The following is a 21882-nucleotide window of genomic DNA, read 5'->3' on the forward strand; positions in this document are numbered from 1 at the left end:
TAATATTTCCAAACAACGTTTTCAGATCATGAGAGAAAGTGGGTGGAGTTCTCTTATTGAAGAAGTTTTCACATTTTGTTGTAAACATGATATTATTGTTCCTAACATGGATGATGCATATCAAGCTCGATGTCGATCGCAACGTAAAGCTCCTCCAGTGACAAATCTACATCACTATCGTGCGGAACTTTTTTGTTTTGTAATCGATATGCAACTTCAAGAGCTTAACAACCGCTTTGATGAGACAAATACAGAGTTGTTGCTTTGCATTGCGTGCTTGAATCCAACTAATTCATTCGCCGCTTTTGATAAGAAAAAATTGATTCGACTTGCTCGGTTTTCCCCATATGATTTTTCAGAAGGACAAGTGATTGCTCTTGACAATCAACTCGAGACATTTATCATCGATATGCGCTCTGGTACTGAATTTTCAACATTGAATGGGGTTGGACAACTTGCTGAAAAGATGGTTGAGAGGAGAAAGAATATCTTGTATCCTTTAGTTTACCAATTAGTGACTTTGACACTCATCTTACCAGTTGCAACTGCCACGGTTGAAAGGGCATTTTCTGCAATGAACATTGTGAAGAACAGATTACGCAATAGGATGGGAGATCAATGGATGAATGATAACTTGGTTACATTTATTGAGAAGCACACCTTCAAGACAATTCAAAATGAGGCGATTATGCAACGATTCCAAAATATGAAAACACGCCGAGGACAATTGAGCAAACTTCTGTAGGTTCTAAATTGAAAGAAGTTGGACTTGAAGTTTGTGTCATCTTTTGACTTTTGTACTTTTTTTGAATGGCTAAGGCCAAAATATTATTAGAAAGAAAGATGGGGCCGAGCCCTCAATTTTTTTTGTAATTTATGAAACTTATTGGTTATTATATAACAACATTTGTCTGCCCCAACCTTTGTCTGCCCCCCCCCCCCCCCCCCCCCCCCGTGGCAAATTCCTAGCTCCGTCCCTGTAAAGAGAGACAATCAGAAATATCATTTCTAAAACCTTTCCCAGGATTAGTAAAAGACTTAGCTTTAAATGGCTTCTGACACGCCCCTTTCCCAAAACTTACAAATTTCCCTTTCAATTATGGAATCAAATTTTTTGGTGAAACAGCCAAATTTTCCTTTCCAGACAGACGATAATTCAAAATCTGCTTCGGTACTACCCAACGGATCTATAATCTTCGAAATGACTGGAGTACCCCCCAGGGATCGATTGGGGGCCCACCACCGGTGGGACACCGTCCGACGAGGGAACAGCATCGGCTTCAAGGTTCGGGGCAAGAGATGAGGAATCCTCCCCTGCCAGGGAGTTCTTGAAGAACATTAATGGCTCATCTACCACCTTAATTCCAATTGGGTAGATGGTAGAATCTACCATAAGATTTAGAACTTAGAACCCTAGCAGAGGCGAATTCCAGACAGTGGTCATGATTTCCATACAGTTGGGTCTCAAAAACAAGTCCAAAGTGCTGACCCAAAACCTCCACCGTGGAAAGAGACCAAGCATGGAGAGGAATGTTAGAGAATCTTAGCCTCACCGTTCTAGCTCCTGAGCTAACAACAGGAGACCAAGGGTGAAGGGATTGAAGATAACCCCCCAAAGCTTCACCACCCCGCCGCAGAATAGATGTGGCAATAGATGTGGCCTTATCCTTGGATTCAAAGCAAAAAAGCATCATGGAAGGGGAGATACAAAAAGGCTTGCTAAGTTGTGGGAGGGCCCATTGTCCCCTCGCCCAAGACCATACTTCTTCCAGTAAGGATCATGGTTTTAAATTTCGGCCGAAACGAAATATTTCGGTTTCGGTGGAAACCGAAACGAAATTCACTGTGAGTCGGAAAAGTACCAAACTTCGCCGAAACGTTTCGGAAATTTCGGCCGAAACGTTTCGTTTCGGTCAAATTTCGGTGAAATTTCGGAAATTTCGGTGAAGTTTCGGAAATTTCGGTGAAACGTTTCGGAAATTTCGGTGAAACGTTTCGGTGAAGTACAAAATTTCGGTGAAATTTCGGAAATTTCGGTGAAACGTTTCGGAAATTTCCAAAATTTCACCGAAATTTCGGTGAAATTTTTACAAGATTTCGTCCGAAATTTCGTTCCGAAACCGAAACGTTTCGGTTTCGGTGATGACCGAAACCGAGATTTAAAACCTTGGTAAGGATCCATCCTTCATATTGCCTATCAAACAGCTTTCAAGGGTCTTTCTCCTATCGATAACCACATCTATTGGGACAGTGAACAGAGGGATTTTGTCATCCACTCTTAGAATTTGGTTTTCCTGAGTGGTCATCTTTGGGACCCAAATTTTAGCTCTCTCACCCTTATCACTGATTTCTGGTTCTGAGCATTTCCTGCAGATGCTTCGCGAGCCAAAATTATAATAGTTGCATTTCAAGCATTTCCAGTCGCTTACACTATGCTTTGAGTCATTCCTCCTGCCTTTCTCAATACCATTTCTGAAATCTAACCTCCTAGCCATCGAGCCCAGGTCCTCCTGGCTCCCAAGAGATCTGGAAAAAGGTATGGGGGGAACCATGGAGGCTCTCTATTCACCCCTTGACTGATGAAGATCAAAGATCTCTGCAAACAACTTTTAGAGATATTAAGTGTACAGAAAGCTTCCTGAGCTGAATATCCACAATCCATAAGATCCAAATAGGACGGGGATACCCATTATAGACTACAACCACAAATACACTGGTCTGCAAAATTCAGACCAGTCGATACCTATGCTCGCTGTCCGTGATTAGCATGTCGATGGTTGAAAAAATCCCGAACAGACATTCTCGCTCCTTGTCACATTACAATTTATGGAAGTCCACATAAGTCCATAATTCTGCGAGCAACTTGAGCGAGAGGGAGAGGCGAGGGAGATCCCGCGAGCGCTCACTTCTATTTTGCTCAACAATGTCCAAAAGATTACAACTGTTTGGATTGACCATTGCTTATGTATACTTTGCGCAAGATGGGATTCGGCCTCAAGTGGAAAAAATGGATTGAATGGTGCATCTCATCTGTTCACTTTTCCTTTCTTATTAACAGTGGTCAGATGGTTCAATTTGGTATCTCCAAAGGTCTTAGACAAGGTGACCCACTTTCTCCATTTCTTTTCAAGCTTACAGCTGAAAATATCAGGTACATCTTATCTTCTCTGGCAAATTCTGTTTTCATAATGCGTCTAGCTGCCTGCTCTGGGGGCCATCTTGTCTCACATCATTATTTCTAGAATATAGGTTTGCTATTTTCCTTTTTTCCTATTTTTAGTCAGTTTTGTTTTCCATAAAACCCTAAAGGATTCATTAGCCGACCGAAAACAACTTAGGTAGAAACAGTGAGGAAAGACTTGACAGCTAGGAACATAACAGAGAACATGACCTTGGATAGGAGAGAATGGAAGAAAATGGTCCATGTAGACGAACCCAACTAGTGTCAGGATTAGACTTAGTAAATTAGAACCAGGTAGATTCTTTCACCTTCTTCATGAAATTTTTCTATAGGATTCATTAGCCGACCCCAACTAGTTTGGGACAAAGGCTTAGTTGAGTTGAGTTGAGTTGAGTTGAGTTGAGTTTTTTTTTTTTTTAAATGGTGAATATCATTAATATAAAGAGAAAGAGGCCGAGAAGGTCATAACAATAGATACAAAGCTTTGTTTTCCACAAAACCTTGAAAAACAAAAACTAAAAATATATTTATTAACATACCAACTTCTCCAAAAGCTTAAGCTATTGGAGAAAGGCATAATGTATCTTTTATACTTTAACACTCCCCCGCACGTGTGGCCCACTTGGCAAACACGTGGCACATGTGGTCCCACTTTGGGCCGACCATCGCATGTGGATTTTTACTATTCGGGAGGTTTGAACTTGAGACCTTTGGCTCTAATACCATGTTAACTTACCAACTTCTCCAAAAGCTTAAGCTGTTGGAGAAAGGCATTATTTTTCTTTTGTACTTCAACACTGTTTTCACATGGTATCAGAGCAAATGCCTGGGTTCAAACCTCCTTGATAGCAAAATCCACATGCAATGGCCAAACCCAAAAGTGGGGCCACATGTGCCACGTGTAGGCCAACCTAAAGAAAGAAGGGCCACATGTGAGGGGGAGTGTTAAAGTGTAAAAGATTAAATAACGCCTTCTCCAACAGCTTAAGCTTTTGGAGTAAACTGGTAGTTTCACAATATCCTCGCCAAGAAAACACTGAGAACAAGGTTGCAATAGGGTCCATCTTGTCTCCCATCATTATTCCTGGAATATAAGTTTGCTATTTTCCTTTCTTTTCCTATTTTTAATTATTTTCCTTTTCCTAAAACCCTGAGAAAATATATACTCGCCAAGAAAACACAAAGAACAAGATTGTCACTATGGTATCCTGTAAAACACAGCTTTCCTTGAATAAAACGGGCACATCAAAAATTTATGAAGATGATCCAATGCAGAACTTACAATCCATAGCGACTCACGCACCAAAGACAAATGAATACTGAACACAAGATCAACCACTAGTTTTAGACCATGTGATAATGATCACTCACTACGTGTTTGAATCTTTCACTCTCCTCATTTCTGAAAGAAAATCCCTTTGCTACTTTCCATCTAATTGGTAAATGATTTCAGCATACATGTAGCGGGAAGATTAGAAATGGTTGTGGGTCACCTTTAAAATATGAACCCTAAAGAATCCTCATGAACATGCTAAGTGCAAAAGGGAGATTAGGCACATACTTGGATGATTCCAAAGTAAATTCCTTCCCCAAAAGGAACATCGAAAATGTATCTACAAAGTTTGTTGCGCCTAGATGAGCATTGCCCCTCACTTCAAATATAATGCTTACTTATGATTGTACTTCATATGAGAAATTTAATCACTGATTATGCTTTGTTTATTTCAAGGGCATTAAGTCTATGACCCTTTTGACAGATTTAGTAGAAGGGAAAAAGCACGCAAGCATTTAGCCTATGGACTTTTTGACACATTTAGTACAAAGGAAAGCACGCAAACAGATGTATATGCGTACATACCAAGGTTGCCAGAGCAGGAATCGAAAGCGGGAATCGAACGGGAATCGAAGCGGGAATCGAAACGGGAATCGAAGCGGGAATTGAAGGCTCCCAGGGAAGAATCCTGCTTCCTTGGTACATACATCCATATTTATATGTATGTATACAACCTTGTAAGCCCAAGGGTTCCCATGGGTTAATCATTTACCTTACATTCTTGTTTTGATGCTAGCAAACTAAATTGATTAGCATTTATGGACTGATGTGTTGCATTGAGGTGTTGTGTTGTATACAGGAATTTCATGTCATAATCGCCATTACACAACTCTTCACAACACATGGCTTGTGGATCAAAGAGCAAAGAAACCAAGAGCTTGCACCTACAATGAAGACATCCTCATTTGAAGATGTTCAAATCAAGAAGCTCATCATGAAGATTCCACAAGTTCCCAACAAGTGTCAAGAAGGAGCTTGGAGTTGAACATGCCATGGTGACACCTCATGTACCTCAACATGCATTGAAGATTGGAGGACAAGTCACAAGAGTCAAACAAGGTCAAGAAGTTCACTCTCAAAATGAAGAAGTCCAAGAAAGTGCAAAGGAGCCAAGACATTCCAAGAAAACTCAAGGTTCTTATTTTTAGAATGTATTTGGAGTCCTCTTGATTTTATGTAAAAATGCACTTTCAAAAGGTTTTCAAATAGTTTTTATACTTAACTTTTTACGTCTTTGAAAACCATTAACACACCTAAAATGTGTTTGAAAACCTAGGACTTTAGCTCAAAGTCCATGGCCCAAAAGCCCCTAAGCTTTAAAGTAAAAATGAAATTTTAACTAGGACCGGTCGACCGGGGCTCTCCCGGGCGACCGCGGCAAGGTAGCTGGAAATCCAGCACTTGCCAGATATTGGCGAGCCGGTCAACCGGGTCAAGCCGGGCCACCGCGGAGGTGTCCCTGGACATCCAGGAACAATCCGTCATGGGTTTGGGCGGGCGACCGCCGTGGGTCGGTCGACCGGGATAGGTTTTTTAGCTGAATTTTTGAGCTAACAAGTTAGCCTCGCCGGACGACCGCCATCGGGCCGGTCGACCGCGACGGTAAGAAATTTGAAAATATAACAGAGCGCCTGATAGGGGCAAGCTATCGCAATGGCTCGGTCGACCACGATGGTCGGGCTAACTAGCCGTTGGGGCGTTTTCTGCTCGACTTTTTCAAGCCAATTATTTACAGTTTTACCCCAAATCGTCATATTTTCAAATACACTATATATACATCATTAAAACATATCTCTACAAGCTTTTTAACATTTGAGAAAGATCAAATCTCATTTTCTCTTTGTGCTTCATTTTAAAAATCAAAAGCAAATCCTCTTTGAGCTTTCATTTCTACATTCTTTCAAGAGGCACTCTATAGGGCTTTTCTTTGCTTATTCTGTTGAAGTGAATGTGAGCTTACAAAGTTGTAATCCGCCTATTTAAGAGGCATTGAGTGTTTTTCATTTTCTTTGTTCTTTATTAAGGGTCTTCTCTTCGGCCCGTTAAAAATCGTGAAGACAAGGGTCTCCTCTTCGGCCGGTTAAGAAAGGTGAAGACGGCATATGGGGGTGTGTCCTCTCGCCGAAGGCTTCGTGCAGATGGGCTTCGCTTTGGCCCATGAGAATGGAAAAGCGGGCTTCGCTTTGGCCCTTGAAAATGGAAAAGCTTAGTCATGTAATGGCTCATTGACCCGGCCTTGAAGGAGGATCGAGATAGTGGAACTCACGCGTGGACGTGAAGAGTGGAGTAGGTCTTGTGATAGACCGAACCACTATAAATCTTGTGTTCATTATCTCTCTCTTTCTTCCTTTCCTTCTCTTGCACGTGTGGTGATTGGTAATCTCTAACCTTACTTATGTTTATGCTTTAATTGAACAAGGGTTAGTAAATGCACTTAGGTTGAATGTCTAAACCCTAAATTGCATTATAATATCTATTTGAACAAGGGTTAGCAAATGTGCATGATTAGAATGTCTAATCCCTAGATTTCACTAATATGATTATTTGAACAAGGGTTAGATTAATTAGTGCTTAATAAAAATTAAAGGATTAATTTTTAATCTTCTCTTAGTTAAGACTAAAACTTCTAATTGACCAATTCAGCCCCCTCTTGGGTTGTCACACTTGTGTTTCATTTGGTATCAGAGCTAAAGCACTTAAAGAGATTTTTAATTTTAAAAATCTACAAGAGAAAAGATCTGTGACAATCCATATGGATTTTGAGAAAGGCCGATCCACCCTAATTCCTCCACTCTTTGATGGAACGAATTATGAAGCTTAGAAATCACAAATGCAAGTCTATCTCAAATCCATAAATCATGACATTTTAGATGTCATTGATGAGGGAATTTCTTTTTCAGGGAAATGCACTAAAGGTGATATGAAATTATTGCCCTTGAACTCAAAGGCTATGATTTTATTGTGTTGTGGTTTAACTCTTAACATTTTTGACAAAATTTCAAATTGCATCAATGCAAAAGATATTTGGACTTCATTAGAAAATATTTTTGAGAAAAATGTTTGTTTTCAAATGATGAAATTCTTAGACAAAAATAGACTTTACAAAACTCTTTTGCAAATTAAGTTTCTTTCAAACATTTAATTTCTGATTTGAAAATTCAAATTGAAAATTTGAAATTGGAAATAAATGAAAGTTTGAAAATAAATGAAAAATTAAGTCAATTAAGCATATTTTTTATAAATAAAAATGTTGACTTATGTCAAAGATGCAATGCCTTTGAGAAAAAAATTAAAAGCCTTAAAATCACAAATATTGAACTTGTTGAAAAATATAATCATGTTTGTGAAAATGAAGAACAAATAAATGAAAAACTCTCAAATAAGAATCAAAGACTTCAAAAAAAAAAGATAAACATACTTTTAAGTCTTGTGATTCCATTTGTTCCTTATCTACCAATCATTACTGTTGTACTCATTGTGGTAGATCTGGACATCACAATTCTGAGTGTAGGCTTAGAATTGTGAAATGTACACTCCCACAAACAAACTTAGATGGAACCAAAGGGATTTGGGTTTCAAAAGAATCCCTCTAAAACTAATTAGTGAATGAGTTAGTTTAGGGGCTATACTAAATTGTTTTATCATTCACATTCTTGCTAGACACTTTAATTCACTGAATACTCTTTGTATCTAGTTTTCATGAGCTTAACGATATATCATTTTAATTTTGAGCTTAGATATTTATCATTATTCATGTTCTTAATAGTTTGTAACTATGCTCTTTATGCTTAAATGATCACTTTTTTTTTGTGCGCTTTATTGAATATTTTTTTTAAAAGCCTATCTAAGTGCAAATCACATCACTTGTGCACTTAGCATCTACAAAGTAAATCCACAATAGAAAATTTCATGTGAAAACCATATATGTGCTTTCATGAAAATTGACCATTCCTTTTTCCCTTGAGTTCAAATTGATCTTTCAAGTTCATTCCCTTCATTCTTAAACTCTATTTAGGACAATTTTGGCATTTGCTAGATCTCAATATATTCAACTTAGGTAGAATATCATTTCTAGTAACATTGAGTGTTAAAAGCCATGTCTAAGGAAATCCACTCAAATCCTTTCTTAGACATCTCTTTTGCCATATGTGAGTAAGTATGTTTATTATTATGCACCTAGTTGTCCTTCTAACCCATTCTTATGTGCTTAATGATTATCATTAAATACATATGAAAATCTTGATTGGTTAAATTGATATATTCCAAAAATGCTTAAAATGAATATCCTCACACGACTAAGATAAAACTATCTAGTCATAGTAGTTCTTTTTGGAATGCATGTCTCCAATGTGTTCATCACTTGGCATTCTCTAGAAGTCCTTGGATGATTCTCTACAGTCCTGTATGAATATTATTATTTTGTAGAGAATTGAAAATGAGTCTAGATTCAATGAATGAAACTCAATTGAGTAAAATTGAAAATGACATAGGAATCTAGTACCATTGTTGGGCAGTTTCTCATTGTAGTGTTTATCATGTAACACATGGTGATGGGAACACTTGTATCCCACACATTTTGGCTTTCCATGGGCTTGTACACTTTGTGCTTGTATGCCCTATCTTTATATGGTGGTTTGTGGATGTAGGCATAAATGTTAGGACCATGATTCTTGTGTCCAAACATTGTAGACTATCTATGAATGCTCTCACTTGTATGAGCCATGAATGTCTCTCTTAGACATGGGATTCTATTGATCCCTCTTTTAATGTCTAAGATTCTATAGAATAGTGCTTTATTGATAATATATATATTTTATAGCTATTCCCCTTATGCTAATGGGTACATGGTAAAAATGGTAAACTTAAATTTAAAAATCACTCAATTAGTACTCTTAGTTCTCTTACCTTGTAAGTTGGAGAGTGTACACTCATCTTTAATTAAAACATCTAATTATTTTGACTTCTAGCCAACATCTTAACCATGATAAGCCATATGTGCTTTGCATGTTATACTTATATATATTTTTTGCACATATTTAGGGGGAGCATGGGTTGCTAGGTTGTCATTTCTTTTGGTATTATATGACTACCTATAAGCAAGCATGCATGCATTTGTAGCCCAAGGGTGGTTTGTAAATCATTCATTTTAAAATCCCTTGGTGTCTCTGTGGTTGGACAGCCCTTTGGATTCATACAATGTATGAGTCACCTCAAAGGGAAAGTTATACATGCTCAATGTCTGTCCATCCATCTTATCATATGATGTTTGATGTGCATCACATATGATAAGTACACTCATGTGGAGCCACATTGCTCCATATGTGTTGTTGTCGGGTATTGTCCTATTCTGTAAATTTGAGATCATCTCTCATCTTTTGACAAGATCCCTTTGCCTGTGCCTCAGTGCCATATCTTCTCAGGCCTTATACTTATCTTTGATAGACTTATATGTTTCTATCTCTGCCAATGATAAGTATCTTGTTCTAGAGTTTGAAAAATCTCTAGAACCCTTCTTCATTGGACAATGCTTGAGATGATCATCTCATTGTCTATGAAGCAATCTCTTATCATGTATTTTTGAATGAAAATATATTATCATGATAAGGTCCAATGGCTGTGCTTTTTACATTCATATATAAGCCATTGTATATTGTCAGGCCTTACATTATAAGAATTACCAAAGGCCAATGACAATTTCTTGGAAGAGGGATGATTTAAAAATATTTTTGAGTTTGTCATGTCCCATCATCTCTTCCAAGATTCTAGCTTCGGAGGACTCCACTCAAATCATGTGTCCTTCGTAGCTTGTCTGTGGTACTTGTCTCCTTCCATTATGCCAGATGTAATAAGATGGTAGATATACTCAATTTTCCTCTGTCCAACTCTACATTCTTCCACTGTGAAGGAAGAACATAGACTGAGGAAACTGAAGATTCATGTCTTAAGGCTGGCATGTGCACTTCATGTTCATCCTCTCAAGGATAACCTTTTGATGAAGAAGAAGAGTTAAAACAAGTACCCAATCTCTCAATCCGGAATTTTTAGAAATGCTGCCTTTACATGAAAGAAAGGGTCAAGCATTGATCTAAGCTCTTCTAAACATTTGAAGAAGAGTTCCGGAAAGAAGAATGTACAATTCAGTTGTACTTCTTTCGAGAGATTTCCAAATACCACTTTTATCATTTCAAAAGATATTAATTAAAATGTGGTATCAATCTTCCATGCAAAGTATATGCTTAGCATTCATTATACCTATTTTTCTTTAAGCATATCATTTGCAGTTTCATGGGTCATAGGAGTGCTTTACAGTAATTCACCTTATCTATGCCCATCCTCAAACATAGATGTGCCTTATATTGTCATTCCACATGTCTATGTTTGATTGCTCTTGTCATGTGTGTTTTCACTTTAGACATCTCATACACATGATAAGTTCTTCGGGAGAGTAATCATGGTATTCTACCTTGAGCATTAATTGTTAAATCTCTTCCAGTTTTGGTTCATGTATATGGAACTTCATCTTGTTCTATCATATGTATACATGACCTCTCCTTGCCATGGATGAGTCTTGGACTTAAATTTTCTATTCTTATATCCATGTGCATTTTTGTATCAGACTATTTTTCTTCACTTCCATATCTTTTGTCTGATATTCCTCCATTCCCATTCTAAAAATGCAAAATTCTTTTGAATTGATCAATAATATATGGTTAAAGGTGTTAGCCCAAATTAATTGTCCTATGTGCCTTACACTACTACATTCAGTATTCTTGCACATAGTCAGGGGGAGCTCTTGCATTCTAGGAATAAGCGACTTGCAAACTTGAAAGTTACATTATAGTTCAGAGTATATTCATACTCTGGAAGAGACTTGCCTGCATTTCGTCAATACAACCCTGATATGAATGTAATCCAAGAGCCAAATAAATCACCTTATTAACCATAGTTCATTGTCATGCCCTATTACATAGATTTCACCTAGGGCCAATGACAAATAAAAAGGGGGAGAGCAAAATGGTTTCTTATTCATGTCTATATAGACCATTGTGATGTGCTCACATGGTTTATTGCCCCCATACTTGTGCTTAACTGGCTGGCTAATCTTTAGAACAGAATTAAAAAAAAGGCTTGTCATGCACTCTACTTTGTTTTCTATTTAGATAGCATTCTATGAGCATAAATGTTCTATCATATACCATTTATACAGCTTATATAAGCTATCATTTATCTTGACACCCCACTTGCACTTTCACTTGCATATCCTTCCTTTTTGCTGTTGCCAAAAGGGGGAGAGTTTTTGGGAATTGATTAGGTAGTCCATATTTTGTATGCACCACACGCTTTACATTATCATTTTAAACTTGTGCATATAATGAGGGGGAGCATTGCTTCATTCTTTATAGTGTTTCATTCTTTATAGTGTTTAATGCTTATTCATCTATTTGTTTAAAATCTCCTACCTCCCTAATCAATTTGTTTGCCATCATAAAATATAGGGAGAATGTAAGCCCAAGGGTTCCCATGGGTTAATCGTTCACCTTACATTCTTGTTTTGATCCTAGCAAACTAAATTGATTAGCATTTATGGACTGATGTCTTGCTTTGAGGTGTTGTGTTGTATACAGGAAATTCATGTCATAATCGCCATTACACAACTCTTCACAACACATGGCTTGTGGATCAAGGAGCAAAGGAACCAAGAGCTTGCACCTACAATGAAGACATCCTCATTTGAAGATGTTCAAATCAAGAAGCTCATCATGAAGATTCCACAAATTCCCAACAAGTGTCAAGAAGGAGCTTGGAGTTGAACATGCCATGGTGACACCTCATGTACCTCAACATGCATTGAAGATTTGATGACAAGTCACAAGAGCTGAACAAGGTCAAGAAGTTCACTCTCAAGCCGAAGAAGTCCAAGAAAGTGCAAAGGAGCCAAGACATTCCAAGAAGACTCAAGGTTCTTATTTTTAGAATGTATTTGGAGTCCTCTTGATTTTATGTAAAAATGTACTTTCAAAAGGTTTTCAAATGGTTTTTATACTAAACTTTTTACATCTTTGAAAACCATTAACACACCCTAAAATGTGTTTGAAAACCTAGGACTTTAGCCCAAAGCCCATGGCCCAAAAGCCTATAAGCTTTAAAATAAAAATGGAATTTTAACTAGGACCGGTCGACCGGGGGTCTCCCGGGCGACCGCGGCAAGGTAGCTGGAAAGCCAGCACTTGCCAGATATTGGCGGGCCGGTCAACCGGGTCAAGCCGGGCCACCGCGGAGGTGTCCCTGGACATCCAGGAACAATCCGTCATGGGTTTGGGCGGGCAACCGCCGTGGGTCGGTTGACCGGGATAGGTTTTTGAGCTGAATTTTTGAGCTAACAGGGTACGACCGCCATCGGGCATGTCGACCGCGACGGTAAGAAATTTGAAAATATTAAAGGGCGCCCGATAGGGCCAGGCGACCGCGGTGGCTCGGTCGACCGCGACGATAAGGCAAACTAGCCGTTGGGGTGTTTTCTGCTTGACTTTTTCAAGCCAGTTATTTACAATTTTACCCCAAACGGTCATATTTTCAAATACACTATGTATACATCATTAAAACATATCTCTAAAAGCTTTTTAACATTTGAGAAAGGTCAAATCTCATTTTCTCTTTGTGCTTCATTTTGAAAATAAAAAACAAATCATCTTTGAGCTTTCATTTCTACATTCTTTCAAGAGGCACTCCATAGGGCTTTTCTTTGCTTATTCTTTTAGAGTGAATGTAAGCTTACAAAGGTGTAATCCGCCTATTTAAGAGGCATTGAGTGTTTCATTTTCTTCATTAAGGGTCTTCTCTTCGGCCCGTTAAGAATCGTGAAGACGAGGGGGTGAAGGCGGCATATGAAGTTGTGTCCTCTCGCCGAAGGCTTCGTGCAGATGGGCTTCGCTTTGGCCCATGAAAATGGAAAAGCGGGCTTCGCTTTGGCCCTTGAGAATGGAAAAGCTTGGTCATGTAATGGCTCATTAATCCGGCCTTGAAGGAGGATCGAGATAGTGGAACTCACGCGTGGACGTGAAGAGTGGAGTAGATCTTGTGATAGACCGAACCACTACAAATCTTGTGTTCATTCTCTCTCTCTCTCTCTCTCTCTCTCTCTCTCTCTCTCTCTCTCTCTCCTTATCTTGCACGTGTGGTGATCGGTAATCTCTAACCTTACTTATATTTATGCTTTAATTGAAAAGGAGTTAGTAAATGCACTTAAGTTGAATGTCTAAACCCTAAATTGCATTATAATATCTATTTGAACAAGGGTTAGCAAACGTGCATGATTAGAATGTCTAATCCCTAGATTTCATTAATATGATTATTTGAACAAGGGTTAGATTAATTAGTGCTTAATTAAAGAATTAATTTTTAATCTTCTCTTAATTAAGACTAAAACTTCTAATTGACCAATTCACCCCCACTCTTGGGTTGTCACACCTGTATTTCAAACCTCATTGGACGGAACAATCATTTTGATTTTAGGAATCTGCATGGAAAAGAAAAATCACCTACGTCTACATATTAAATATCCTAAGGAAAAACATCCATTCCTATCAACTCTAATGGAAATGGATTGCAAGACAAACAAATGTTTACACTAAATTAGAACAAAAAACTACGAGAATCATTGTGGAATGTCCATTGTAACCAATGGATCAACATATAAAGTCCTGTACCTGGCCAAAAAAATGCTAAACACATGTGCGCTACTTTAAGGTTCCAAAGGAAGGCTGTCCTAAATGGTAGAAAGAGAAGAATTATATAATGATCTCACCAGAACACAGATACTCGTGTGCAAAGGCCAAATTACTTGTCTTTGTAAACCGACACTAAAAAGAAAATCATATTGACATACCTTTTCCCGAGGTTACGGATCCATTTTGCCAACTTCCCTTGCCTACATTGTTCCATCGACTTCCCCATGGCACACTCATTATATAGTAAAAGAAATAAGGGATATAGTATCTTGATTTTTCTATCACTCGTATCTGCAGGGAAGGCAATCTTGTTGCAGACAGTTTGGCAAATTATGCAGGTGATACTGGCATCAACTCTGTCTTTTGGGATTGGGCCAGCATTCCAAAGGAATGGAGAGGAGCTGCGAGGTGTGACCAAATGTGTATCCCTTATATTCGTAAGAAATAATGTTTAGTTATTTATTTTTTTCTTTTCTTTTCTTTTGGGAGGGAAAGGGATTTAGTGTTATTTTTATCTTGTATTACAGGTTAGAGGGAACGTTTTATGTCCTCTTATATCTTTTATTCCTATCAATGAACTTTAAGGTGCCGCCCCGGGTCCCTAGATAAATTCTGGGTTAAAAAAATGAAATACCTTTTTTTAATATTTAACTATTAAACAAGCCAAAAGGCATTGAATATTGTGGTAATTATCAGATATCGACAAAGTATCGTTTTTCCCCAATTACTAGATGTTTGGAGAAGCAATTCTGGAAATATGTATACGGAAATACTAACATTTGGAAGGTAACAAAACACTAAGATTCTTTTTTCTTTGATTTTGGAGATATTTAAAAATCAACTCTACAATTTCATGAACTTACATACAAATCTTTATCTTTGTCCATAATTATTTCTAGTTTCAAGGAAAGCAAGTTTTGTTCATACATGTCTGAAAATAAGCAGTATTATCCGGATTATTTGAAAGGGCTTGCATGTAAATTAGACTAGTATTTCCTCACCTCCCCATGCAACGGTTCTCCAAGCACACTGGGGTATGTAATCGGTGAATATCGGAGGTTGGCCAGTGGTTCGCCACTGGGACTTGTTTGAGACAAAAACCGATGTGTCGCAAACGTAGGGCACTGTAGATGCTGATCTAACATTTGCATGTGCATGGCCACCATATCCCGTCTCCTATGGATCTCCAAGATGATTGTGAACAAGGCTTCATCGTCAGGAATGTTGTCTATAAACTGCAAACCACTACGAAGTAATTCATAGAAGGGGACGCGACATTTATCCTCTTCAACTAAAACCCAGATTACATCCAAGCAACTGTGCAGCCATTCACTTAAAGCCTTCTCAGGTTTCCACACCTTTGTACCATCAGCCTCATCAATGCCCACTTGTCTTTGATCCCAATTAACCAACCAATTTAGCATGTGTGACAGAATGTCAGCATGTGTAACTGGCTTTAGATTGGATTCAAGTCCAGCTAAGATAATCTTGCATGACAGCTGGCGCAGATAGTTTATAGTCGTACCTCTCAGTGATGGATTATTAGCCATTGATACAATCGGCTGTACGCCACAGGAAATATCAGAAGACTTAACTGGTGACATACTTACACAAGCCAACGATTCTGTTGCAGACTGCACAGGAGATCCAATACCATGAATGGACGGCAAAGGAGACGTCGGATTGGAAGTCTGAAAATTAGAAGAATTAGGAACTGATAGTGACACACCAGCCATTGCTTGATTCCCTTGTCCAGTTGAAGACTCCGCAGAAGAAACTGAAGAGAGGAGGGAAGGAAGGAAAGTGTCCCAATTTACATAACCTATGCTGGACAAGCTCCGTAAAGAGAACAGGATAAATTCTGCTTGTGGTGCATGACTGCTACATTGCACAACTAGAGAAATCAGAACAGACTCCGTCACTGCACGCAATTGTTCTTGGTCCTGCAAAATATGTAAGAACCCATAAGATGTGATGGACATCAGCTTTATACCCATATGCATGGTTTTAAATTTCGACCAAAATCCGAAATTTCGGTCAAGACCGAAACCGAAATTGCCTGAAACCAAAATTTCGGCTGAAATTTATTTTTTTCCAAAATTTTAGCGGAAATTTTGTTATTTTCAACCGAAATTTCAGCACAAGTTTGAAATTTGTTTTTTTTTACCGAATTTCGGACCAAAATTTTGGCTGAAATTTATTTTTTTCCAAAATTTTAGCGGAAATTTTGGTATTTTCTACCGAAATTTCGGCACAAGTTTGAAATTTGTTTTTTTTTACCGAATTTCGGCCGAAATTTTGGTTTCGGCTATGTCCGAAACCGAAATTTTAAACATTGCCCATATTTTTCCTAGATCCATGAAACAGCAGCAGGGATGTTTCCTAAATGGATCGATGGAACAGCAGAGGGGAGAAAAAGGTATAAAGCAAAGCATAGAGTAATGAGATGCTGGCTTCAGACTTCAAGTTCGAGACTTACTAGAAATTGGCCTTGAAGTTGTTCAAAATCAAAAAGAAATTGCTCATTTGGGGGAGGAAGCTCTCTGAGAGCAGTTACCCTCTTTTGCATTTTACTCCTGATAATATTCCCAAGAACTATCAGAACATCAACAGAGCAAGTTCTTCGAAACAAAGCCTCAAGAGTAACGACTTTTGAATGTAATTAATGATTTATATCAATTGAACATACTGCAAATTTTATACAATTAGAAAATCAAGCTAATTAGGCAGAATACTTCTAGATATCTAGAACAAAGAACGGCCCATGAATTATGGTACGAAGATTTCAAAAGCCTTTAGGAACTCAGTCACTTAGTCACAAGCTTTCAGAAAAGGGATTTATTTATGCAAGAAAAAAATTCCCTCGCAAAAATACATATGATTATACGAATTACTAATCTAGCAGTGACAAATGAAACATGTACACAAATAGCATGTATTCAACACTCCTCAATTTGGTGCTAGATGTCAATCAGACCAGCTTGCTTATTATGTATTATAAGACATTAAATAATTTATTGTCCCATGGCATCGTTCATTGTTCTAATTTGAATCACGAGGAAGCCAGCTTCAAAGAAAGGAACTCGCGTCCTCTTTTGAAGCTGTTTGCAGCTCCTGCGCACAACAGCATCAAAGACATAAAAGCATTTGATAGTGCTAAAACGAACTCCTTGCTGAAAATTAAGGAAAGATAGGATTTTCCACCCAACTAAATTCATAGATACAGTCTTCTTCTCTATACTTGTGTTTAAAAGAAAGTCAATCATCTATCCCCAGACATGTTTACAATAGAAATAGATATGTTCTCTATTCCGACAGACAGAACTATTGAAAGAAGAGTAGTTCAAATCCCTCTTAGAAAGGTAGCCTTAAAGTATCTCATCTTTTGTTTGATAAAGAACATTGGGTATTGGGTTGGGACGGGTTTGAGTTTGAAAACCCTGACATATGCTCGGGTTTATCTCATCTTTTGTTTGATAAAGAACATTGGGTATTGGGTTGGGACGGGTTTGAGTTTGAAAACCCTGACATATACTCAGGTTGGTTGAGCTTTCAGGAGAATAAAACCCAGCAATTTTTTTAGTTTTCATTATATTTTAATTTTTATAACATATAATCTACTAGTTTGTGACAAAGGCTTAGTTGAGTTGAGTTGAGTATAATTTATTAATATACTTAATCAAGTTATATATTTATAAACTTTATACATATAATTTATTTATTTTTTTGAATGATTATATACATATATATATATAATTTATTAATACACTTAATAAAGTTATATAGTTAAAAAACTTTATCCTTTATAAAACAAAGGGCGGCCCAGTGCACGAGGCTCCCGCCATTGCAGGGTCTGGGGAGGGCTAGATGTACACAGCCTTACCCCTGCTTTACAGAGAGGCTGTTTCCGTGACTCGAACCCATGATCACCAGATCACAATGGAGCAACCTTATCATTGCGCCAAGGCTCGCCCTCTTTAAAAAACTTTATACTTTAACCTAAATGAATGAAACCTGAAAGTCAGAAACCCTATCTCACAAACCCTTTTCCACTCTCTATTTCTCTCCCTCACCTGACTATTCAACCCTTTCACAGCCTTTACCTCCCTGGACGGCCAGACCCCTTCCCTCTCTTCACTGAGTCTGACCAAAGCCGTGAATCGTCTCCCTCCCTCACCTCTCTCACTCCCTCCCGCCCAAATTTCAGTGACTTATCAAAGCTTCTCCACTGTGATCTCCTGCCCCCACTCCTGATTGTGAAACAAGATTTATGTCTCTTCGAATCGTACCCACGTTGGCAGATCGAGAACTACTCACCGAAGGACATGAAAGTGACAGAAAATACAGACAGTGCAGCCATGCTCTCAAAGCCAAAAGGCGTATACAAGTCACTCTTGGAGATTGTCGTCTTGCCAATGATTATCCTTGATTCTCTTCTGCTATTACTACTGCTGCAGCTGCTGATTACAGCTATTAGTAAATGAGAAACTATCCATATTTTGGTTATTAAATAACGAGCATGTTAAACTCTCCATATTTAGGACAATGTTACCTGGAACGCGGTTGGTTCCAGTACGGGAACAGCTACAGCAGGGGCGGAGCCAGGAATTTACACTTGGGGAGGGGCGGACTAATTTACACTTGCCTGAATTGGTCATTGGGGGGGCCATGGCCTCCGCCCTTTGGCTACAGGATACGATGGTAGTCCGATATGCGGTACGATGAGGTAAGCTAAGTTGGTTCGCTATTTGGGGTTGTGGGTCGGTTTGCAGCGCTACTTCGGATCTCTCTCTCTCTCTCTCTCTCTCTCTCTCTCTCTCTCTCTCTCTCTCTCTCTATATATATATATATATATATATATATATATATATATATATATATATATAATTATATATAATTTCATATATTTTTACAAGAATATCATTTCAAAGTACATACTGCATGCATTTAATAAACATAATACAAAACCCCATCTATGACATTCATATTTATTCAAAATGAAAATTCCAATTCCAATCCAACACAAAATATATAAAATTTGAAGATCTCCAAATATCACTAAATTAAGTACCAGCATATAATGCATTCTCAATCTTAAATCAAAGTAAATAGAAAATAACTACCCATTTTTTAAATTAAAACATAAAAACATAATAAATGAGCAAACTAATAAACTATTGTGCAGCTCTCTTTCCCTAGTCCACCTAAGTGTTCTCTATTGCAAAGATGGATATGCAAGTTTGTTGTTGTTTGGGCCGATGAATTGATGGCTTGCTTGAACTCGTAGAAGCGGGTTTTGTGCTAGAAGCCGACATCAAGGCATGCGAGGATGATGTTTCATCATATTTTCTGCAAAATCGCATGACCATTTTTTGTGATCCGGATCGCAAACGGCCCATGTTTGGGATTGTGTGGGCCCGGATCGCAGCTCAGAGGGTGCGATGGTGACCCCAGTAACATTGGTTTAGGATGCACTATGAGTCACTATAGCAAAATACAAATACAATATGGTTAGTAAAAAAATGAGGATGTTAATGTCAGAGCAATTATTATTTTTGGGAAGTTTAGGATGCACACTGAGTCCATATAGCAAAATACAAAATACATGATAATGGGTAAAGCAGCACTCCAATAAGATAAAAGTTAGGTCCAATGTGTCACTCATGCCAGATTCAACTGGTATTGATGAGGTCCTTCGTAGTACTGCTTGCATACCCATCTATGCTGTCTCTAAAGAGGTTGATCGGGAACCAATATTCTATTTGGAACTCAGTTCTATCTTGTTTTCTTTCCAAATAGCAGATGAGTAGGATACTCTTGAATTATGGTAGAAACATATTCTGCCTGGGCCGTTCAAATCATCAAAGGGGAGCTTCATTGTCTGTGGCAAGCACTGATTATTCTCCATAATATCCATAATCTACTTAGATAACACCACAGATTGATTGCCCCATTCATATTGATTTCATTGATCTGAACACCACCACCACCCACCACCCCCACCACCACCACCCCCCCCAAAGAAAAAAAAAACCCACCACCACCACCACCAAAAAAAACACACTAGCCTTTTTATTATTTCCAACGATTGTAATGCCAAAATTAATACCTGTTTGCAATCATCTCTTCGTTTCTCTTCCGGCAATAATAAAGCATTCTACTGTCTACATTTTCAATCTCGAGAAATTCAAATCATTCTACAGAAGAGCAAAATGCTTCCGACTTACTTCCGAATTGCTGCATATTATTTTCTACACGTGCAATTTGATTTTATTTAGTTAAATTTAAGCTTATCAAAATTGGCTAACATTGAGCAATCTATCTAAAGAATCCCTCGAATGCACATTTTCCACAACATTATCAAAATTGGCTAACATTGAGCAATCTATTTAAAGAATCCCTACATGTCACCAAATTTAATGCATAGAATGCACATTTTCCACAATACTTTTAACAAATTTCGACTTATGACTCAAGTCGTACTGGAGAAAAACCAAAACCCTAGATGATAAGTTCATCCAATTCCTAAACCCACAGTTCATAACAACATCATAGGGATAGCAACATAAAGGAAATGAGCCATAAAAAGAAAATAACAACTTACGGGGTTTCTCGGACCGCGTCTTCAGCTTTGTTTCGAGAGTTCCTCTGCCAAAGAAAAACAAGAGATGATAAAGAAGAGAAGAGAATGAAATTGAGTGAGAGAGAGATGAAATTAAGTAGGAAAATACCCCAAGGTAGATGTTGAAGAGATCGATGATGGCTGTTCTAGAGGGGTGAAATTGGTGAGCCCTAGCTAGGGCTCTTTGGTTTTGCTCCATGCTGCCTTGATTTTTCCCTTCTTCTTTACTTAGGTTTTTTAGGCTCCCACCCTCGCTCTAACTTTTCTCCACTTGATGCCTTCTGTATTTGTACGTGTACGCTATTTTATTTTTTTTCGGAAAGTACAGTTGATCCAAACCGTTCATTTGTTGGGCCACATAAACAGGTTGTACGTATGATCATCTCCATAGGAGGATCCTAACCTATGATCTAACTTCTATTTACAGTGTAGCCTAATAAGTGAAACTTTTGAAGTGGGGCCCAGTGTATTTTTTGAAAAGTTCCAAACTTCACCTGTACTGTCCATATCAAATCTTCTTTAATATAGGGATCCTGACTCTCTATAGATCCGAGGGTTAGGATCAACCTATGGAAATAATTTTTGGGGCACAACCTAATGGACGGTTTGGATCATCCTATGGTGCGGGCCATACCATACTTTTAATAAAGTGGATGAGTGCCCTCATCAAAATACAGTTGTGCTGACGACATTTCCCTGGAGGAAAAATGTTATATGGGGAATTAGGGATAGTGAATGTTTATTGAAGGTTGATTGATTTTGGCTATATAGATAGAATTAAAGCTTATAAAAATAAAGGAAAAATGATTTGAGAATGCCTCTTAGAGGAAAGATGTTGGGTGGTGATTCTTGGCAGCCAAGAAGGGTGCCTCTTAGAGGAAAGATGTTGGGTGGTGATTCTTGGCAGCCAAGAAGGGTCTGGGATGAGGATGAAGGTATTGGGATGAACTTTTGATGGCTAAAAAACTAGGGAATAGGAGGTGGGTTCTTTGATTAATTAAGGAATTGGTGGTGCGTA

The 21882-nt window shown here is 38.2% G+C and overlaps 1 protein-coding gene across 2 annotated transcripts in view; it reads right to left on the bottom strand.

Annotated features, from left to right (window-relative positions):
• Window positions 1–21138, bottom strand: part of LOC143872801 (mediator of RNA polymerase II transcription subunit) — a 141155-nt gene extending 120017 nt beyond the window's left edge. For both annotated transcript variants that reach the window (XR_013247683.1, XM_077376769.1), the window contains exons 1-4: window positions 20974–21138; window positions 20847–20890; window positions 16722–16818; window positions 15244–16185 (exon numbers count right to left, since the gene is read on the bottom strand). Coding sequence is in view for 1 of the 2 variants with exons in the window: in XM_077376769.1 (XP_077232884.1) it covers window positions 15244–16185; window positions 16722–16818; window positions 20847–20890; window positions 20974–21063 (1173 nt within the window). In the remaining variant the exon portion in view is untranslated. The remainder of the gene's footprint in view (window positions 1–15243; window positions 16186–16721; window positions 16819–20846; window positions 20891–20973) is intronic.
• Window positions 21139–21882: the final 744 nt, after the last annotated feature.

This window comes from Tasmannia lanceolata, unplaced genomic scaffold, assembly GCF_043159265.1.
Source record: "Tasmannia lanceolata isolate RefF3 unplaced genomic scaffold, GAP_Taslan_0.1 ptg000002l, whole genome shotgun sequence".
Lineage (NCBI taxonomy): Eukaryota > Viridiplantae > Streptophyta > Magnoliopsida > Canellales > Winteraceae > Tasmannia > Tasmannia lanceolata.